This window comes from Brassica oleracea, chromosome C8, assembly GCF_000695525.1.
Source record: "Brassica oleracea var. oleracea cultivar TO1000 chromosome C8, BOL, whole genome shotgun sequence".
Lineage (NCBI taxonomy): Eukaryota > Viridiplantae > Streptophyta > Magnoliopsida > Brassicales > Brassicaceae > Brassica > Brassica oleracea.
In genome coordinates, this window is record NC_027755.1 from 33,562,408 (window position 1) to 33,569,013 (window position 6,606).

A 6,606-nucleotide genomic window follows, 5' to 3' on the forward strand; every position below is an offset into this window, starting at 1 on the left:
AATTCGTTGCAAAGGCAAAGATCCGCCTCTGCAACACAATCTCCGATTGGAAGGACAAGTGAGAGATCTACGAGTATGAGGGAAAGCCCACTGAGCTCACGAAGGATGTGTGGGATGGCCTCATCGCCTATTGGGAGCACCCCTCTTCGATCAAAAAGGCCAATTCGTGCTCGGCTTCTCGATGGACGCAGGATAAAGGTGGTCATTTGCCCATGCTTCACAGAACCGGACAAAAACCTCATGCAGGAATCCGTCTTGAAGTTGTAAGTTTTGTTTTAAATATATATTTTTAAATATTCAATTAATATAATTTTTAATATTTAATTTAATTTTTTTTTGTAGTTCGAGAAGACGGGAGTCTTACCATTTCTGTCTGAGCTATTCAAGATGACTCACGCCACATCCGACAGAGCTTTTGTGGATCATGCATCTGAGAAACTCTTCCAAGTAGTGGCTACTCGGATTGAAGAACGGGGGATGCAACTAACCCATGAGTCTCCCGATGGATTACCCGTCACATTGTCCACCGAAGACGCCGACAGAATCTTCGAAGAGGTACAACTTAAAATTTTTGTTTACATTATTTTTAGTATTTTAACATAATTAACTATATTAATATATGTTTTAATTTTATAAGTGGCTCCTAGAAAGAAGGGACGGATAGTCGGTATAGGCTCTGTTAACGAAGTTGCAAGGGCAACTTCGTCATACACTTCGAGACGGGATGGAGAGACTTCTCAGATGAAAGCTCGAATGGATAGCCAACTGGTTCGTTTAGACTCTCTTGAGGATTTGCTAGACGTGGTGGCCGTGGGAAACCCGGTTATGCAGAGAATGTTGAGTGAGAGACGAGCCGCTCTTGGGTTGCCAGTACGAGATCCCCAAGAGTCCGATCCAACCCGTCAACAGCCGAGCAACCTCACCGACTACTTCGAAGATATGTAGTTTTTTTTTATATTTCTGTTTGTATTATGAATTTAAATATTATTGTATGACTTTTTAAAATATGTTTTCCAATTTCATATTTCGTTTTAAAATTTAAATTATTTTAAATTTCGAATATTAAATAAATTCAAATTTATTATATATATTAATAATAAGAGTCGATGTAAACTTTACGTAAATGTTTACGAGTGATTAACGTCGAAAGATTTACGAGAGTTTTACATCGAAATGTTTACGTGTTCTTTACAACGAAAGCTTTTACGTCTGCTTTACATCGAAACAGTTACGTGGAGTTTACCATGAAAACTTACGTCTCGTTTACGACGAAACCTTGCCCTGCGTTTTACGAAGAATTTATTTCGTCGTAAACGTAACAAGTCGTTTACGACAAAATCTCCGTTACGACAGACGTTTTACAACGAAACGTATTTCGAGGTTAATTCGTCGTAAAACTCCGTTTACGACGAATTCACAACGAATATTGCCCTCGTAAAAACTATGTTTTCTTGTAGTGTGTGTTTCTTGTTATTGCAAATAATGGAGTAAGCAACACTATTATTAATGTCCGACATTGAAGGAAAGTCGAAGAAAAATTAAACAAATTGCCCATATAGACGTTTACTAATCGTAAGGGTATTATCGTAATAAGAGTGAATAATTAGCCTTGATCCGTAACGCATCCGCTACTTAAATACACACAAGACCGATTCGCTTTTCACTCTCGTTCAAAGTCGACTCAGTTCCCGGCGAGTTCGACTCGGAGATATTTTCCTAGCAAAAAAAAAAAAAAACAGAAGAATCCTTAGAAGCGAGAGATGGCAAGCGAGCTGATAAACCGGCGACACGAGGCGGACCAACCAGCCTCCGATGCGTACTACCCGAAACCGATCAAACCGTGGTTCTCCGTGGCACGTCCGATGCGTTACATGCTCCGCGAGCAGAGGCTCCTCTTCGTCCTCGTCGGCATTGCGATCGCGACGGTCGTTTTCACGATCTTCCCTCGCGCCACCCACTCCACCCCTTACTCGGATCCGTTCTCCGGTTACGGAATGAGATCCGACGATTCGCACGTTCCGGGCCTTCCGGCCTTCCAGGCTCAGAGGAAGCCCAGCCTCGAGTACCTGAACCGGATGGGAGCAACCGGCGGGAAAGTCCCGCTCGGGCTGAAACGCAAAGGGCTGAGAGTGGTGGTAACCGGTGGTGCCGGTTTCGTGGGATCGCATCTGGTGGATCGGTTGATGGCGAGGGGAGACACGGTGATCGTCGTTGACAATTTCTTCACGGGGCGTAAAGAGAACGTGATGCATCACTTCGGCAACCCTAACTTTGAACTCATACGACACGACGTCGTCGAGCCGATTCTGCTAGAGGTGGATCAGATCTATCATTTGGCGTGCCCTGCCTCCCCTGTTCACTACAAGTTCAACCCCGTCAAGACTATCATATCCTTTTTTTATTTTTTTTTAATTTGCTTTTGTTTTTGGAGATGGAATGTTTTGGTTTGTTGTGTTCCTTGACTCTCGAGTGTACAAGACCAATGTGGTCGGGACGTTGAACATGCTTGGTTTGGCGAAGAGAGTCGGTGCTAGGTTTCTCCTGACGAGTACCAGTGAGGTTTACGGTGATCCTCTCCAGCATCCTCAGGTTGAAACTTACTGGGGCAACGTTAATCCCATCGGTAATCCTCAGTTATCCTTCTTTAATCAGTTTTTTTTTTTTTTGAGTGCTCTGTTTTGTTTGTTCATTCGTTGGTTGTCGGAATCTGAAAACGTATTCCTCGGTAACGTGTACACGACGACGTTTTGAGCTTCTCTGTCTTTATGTAGCTTTTGAATTTTTCTTTCTTTCACCGTGTCGGAAAATGCGCACGTTAGGGGAGAGAGAGTTGAAAAAGAAAACAGGTGTTTTATGGTGCGCCTCACGTGCTTTCTTTTCAGATCTAGACCCCATTTTAAGTACGGTCAAACCCATTGAACCGTGAAAAACGGGTCTTTCTGATCGTGCGGCTTCGATACGTGTCTCTACCTTAGACGCAGCCTCCTCCACATTAACTTCTAGCCTTACATATTCATTCAATAGCCTGCTTTCAATTTCGAAAGCTTTTTAATAATTTTTCTTCTTTTTACCGACACGGTTACTTTAACGACACGTGTCTACCCTCTGTTTACTTTTCTTTGCTGCCGTCATCGGCTCTTTAATTACTGTGTTCTTGGCTGTTAATCATGTTCCTTGTGCTTTGGTTGATGACTGACTGTGGTTGTAATGGTCTGAAACAGGTGTCCGTAGTTGCTACGACGAAGGAAAGCGTACGGCAGAGACGCTTGCCATGGACTATCACCGTGGAGCCAACGTTGAGGTTTGTTTATCTTTATTCTTTTCTTCATTTTCCCTCCTTAAGTTATGTTTATGTCTAGTAGTAATCGGAGAGAAAAATCTAGAGCGTTTTCAGTGACTAACTTCGAGTCTGCCTTGTTGATTGTGATCACAGGTCAGGATTGCTAGGATCTTCAACACCTATGGTCCAAGAATGTGTATTGATGATGGGCGTGTTGTCAGCAACTTCGTTGCGCAGGTTAGTATATAATGATAATAATATTCTAGTGGCATAACAGTATATTATTAAAGAACGGTTTAGTGGATCATTAGAGTAATGATGGTCTCACAATTGGTAATAATTTGAACAGGCACTAAGGAAAGAACCTTTGACTGTTTATGGTGATGGGAAGCAGACACGAAGTTTCCAGTTTGTTTCTGACCTGGTAAGGCCTTCTCCTTTTTCTCCCTTAAAGAACGATTCAATATAGTATTACAAATTGCCAGCACAATATCTTTTACTCTGTGGTCCATGTTAAGATTTATTCTTACTTTCATGTGGGAAGAGGGGAAATAAAAAGCTAACTAGAGAGATGTAAAAACAGAGAAAGTTACTTAGAGAGGAAAAAAACAGGGGAAGTTAATTTTTTGAGTGAGCTCACATGTTATTGTAAGAGACTAGTGAACTGTGTTGTGGGATCTAACAACAAAGGCTTTAAAACGTTAGACCCCAAATCTCTGACAGACATCAAAACGGTCCCCACTTTAGCAATCTTATGAATGAGAGATATAAAAAATATCATGTGACAAAGGACTAAATGGGGTAGTCTGAACTTTATTGCCCCTTTGTCCTGGTTAATTTTTCCAGCTGTTAAGTTTTGTATTACTGAGTCTGATTTTGTGTTTGTGTGGTGCATAAAAGGTCGAAGGTCTGATGAGATTGATGGAAGGAGAACATGTCGGGCCATTTAACCTGGGTAACCCTGGTGAATTCACCATGCTCGAGCTCGCTAAGGTCTCTTTCTATTAATTACATGAATTATACCATTTTTTATTTATTTACATGGAACCTCAGATTCTGATGTCTTTGAGTTTTGGTTGCAGGTGGTTCAAGAGACGATTGATCCAAACGCAAGCATAGAGTTCAGACCAAACACAGAAGATGACCCTCACAAGAGAAAGCCTGACATCACAAAGGCCAAAGAGCTTTTAGGATGGGAACCTAAGGTGTCTCTTCGTCAGGGACTCCCTCTCATGGTCAAAGACTTCCGTCAACGTGTCTTTGGTGACCAGAAGGAAGGCTCCTCCATGGCTACAACCACCACCAAAACAACCTCAGCTTGAGCACACGCAGATGCAAGTAGCAGCAGCCATTGCGAGTTGGTTAATGGTTTATACCAAAAAATACAAGGCACTGCTTGCAGCTACGATTTGGAGGGAAGAGAGCTTCGTTATTTAAATTTTATTTTGTTTTTGAGTTTTCTATTATGATATTATATTCGTGTAACGTAGAGTATGAGTTTGGTACCTTTACTACTTATTCATGGACGTCACTACAGTTTAAGAAAACCCCTTTTGTGTTTTGCAACTACAAAGATTAGTGGTATCTACTTATAAGATATGTTCTCTCTGCTTCGTGCAACAATAAAGATTTGCCGAGAAGCTGCGAAAATGATCATATAAAGAGCACATACGAGCAGTTATCTCAATCAGAAAGTTTAGTGGCACTACTCAACGCTGCGTCTTAAGTCATAAGAGACACGTCAGAACACAATTTGAAAAATACAAGGGAACACTTAAGACACGTAATCAAAGATGTATCTCTCCGTTGATGCAACAAGTAAGAATTATCATATGAAGAAAACAGTACGAGCAGACATCTCTCTATCTCTCTTACTTGGGATTCCTAAGGACGATGATGACAGAGTCACCACGAAGAAACATCTTGCTGATAAAGCGATCTCTGTTGACGGGAAGAGCTTTCTTCTTTCCTTTCCCAGTTTTAGGTACCTAAAGACACCATAGATAACCCCCAAATGTAAGAAACGAAAACATGTCTATATAACTCAGCTCTACATACAGAAAAATAGATACCGAAAAGATTACCTCAGTCCACATTTCCCTGACATTTTCAAGAACCATGTTGCAGTGCCTGTCGAAAGCCCTAACACGGCCAAGGAGTTTCCTGTTGTTGCGGCAGTTGATCAACACCTGAGTGTTGTTCTTAACACTCATCATCAGAACAGAAAGGGGTCCGGTGTTGAACTCCTCCTCTTCGGTTTTCCCCTGCTAATAAAGCGTATATGAGTACTAATGATATCAACATTCAAGGAGAAGTAAAACGAGTACCAATCAGTAACGCATTCAATACAAGACTGTAACATCCATCAAGTAGAAGAGAATCAGAACCCACTAACATTCAAACAGCCAGAAAAAAAAACTCTAGAGATGACACACCAAGAAGACAATTCCTCAGAACAGTGTATCTGCTTGTTAGCATAGCATAACCTCTACAAGATACGGAACCATATGATTTATCAACAATGATGGGGGTGCTCAGACTACGAATCAGTAGAGAAATAATAATAATAATGGCTAATCAAGTAGCTCAAGCCCCAAACAGCAAGAATATAGCTATGATGGATTTGAGATATCACATGGCACGATACTGAATCAGAGTTATAAAGAGATGGAGAAATCAGTGAAAGAGATTCAACTTACGTTGGTATCCTCTTCCATTGGCCTACTGCAAAAGACGAAAACAAAAACCAGAGTGTTAGAAAGAAAAACATAAAATAGAAGACGAAGCTAAGCGAAGCGAAGAACCCTTACCTCATGTTGGCTTGAAGGGGTTGAAACCTGCAGAGGATTCGAGTGGGGGGGAACGATTGAATCAATAAAGAATGAGCAGATAGATTCGATAGTAAAGCAGATCGAAGAAATTAGGGTTTTACCTGGCTAAATCGCGCTTTCGGTTTTCCAAATCTCTCTCACCGGAAGAAGAATGAGGAGAAAGGAGTCAACACTCGAGTATCATGTCGGTTAAAGAAGGCTCTATGTAAGGCCCATGGGCCTTAGGCCTTAGTAGAATATATTAAATTGTTAAGTAAAACCCATATGTTAAGTAAAACCCAAAGATGAGTGCTAAACTAAGATACCTCATCTAAGACGATAACTTAGAGCATGATTATTGGGAGGTTCTTAGGGTGACGTTCTTAGCGAAATATAATAATCCGTCTCTTAACTTTTAACTAAAAAACTCTTATTGTGATTTAGGAGCGACTAGTTTTTCCGGTAGCACATCTCTTAACTTTTAACTAAAAAAACTAAGAACCAGTTCTTAAAAAA

The 6,606-nt window shown here is 41.1% G+C and overlaps 2 protein-coding genes across 3 annotated transcripts; one reads left to right on the forward strand and one right to left on the reverse strand.

The window, feature by feature from the left end:
• Positions 1-1,647: 1,647 nt before the first annotated feature.
• LOC106311636 (UDP-glucuronic acid decarboxylase 2) lies at positions 1,648-4,888 on the forward strand. Its single transcript, XM_013748872.1, has 7 exons — positions 1,648-2,387; positions 2,476-2,623; positions 3,222-3,301; positions 3,434-3,517; positions 3,630-3,704; positions 4,181-4,273; positions 4,363-4,888. The coding sequence occupies exons 1-7, from the start codon at positions 1,761-1,763 to the stop codon at positions 4,600-4,602; spliced, it is 1,347 nt and encodes a 448-aa protein (XP_013604326.1). The 5' UTR covers positions 1,648-1,760; the 3' UTR covers positions 4,603-4,888.
• Positions 4,889-4,909: 21 nt separating this feature from the next.
• Positions 4,910-6,606, reverse strand: LOC106311637 (small nuclear ribonucleoprotein Sm D2-like; the record flags this gene model as incomplete). Of its 2 annotated transcripts, none has more annotated exon segments than XM_013748875.1 (5): positions 4,910-5,268; positions 5,365-5,544; positions 5,980-6,004; positions 6,091-6,117; positions 6,213-6,606. In XM_013748875.1, coding segments are annotated over 4 exon segments (327 nt in total). In that variant the 3' UTR covers positions 4,910-5,151.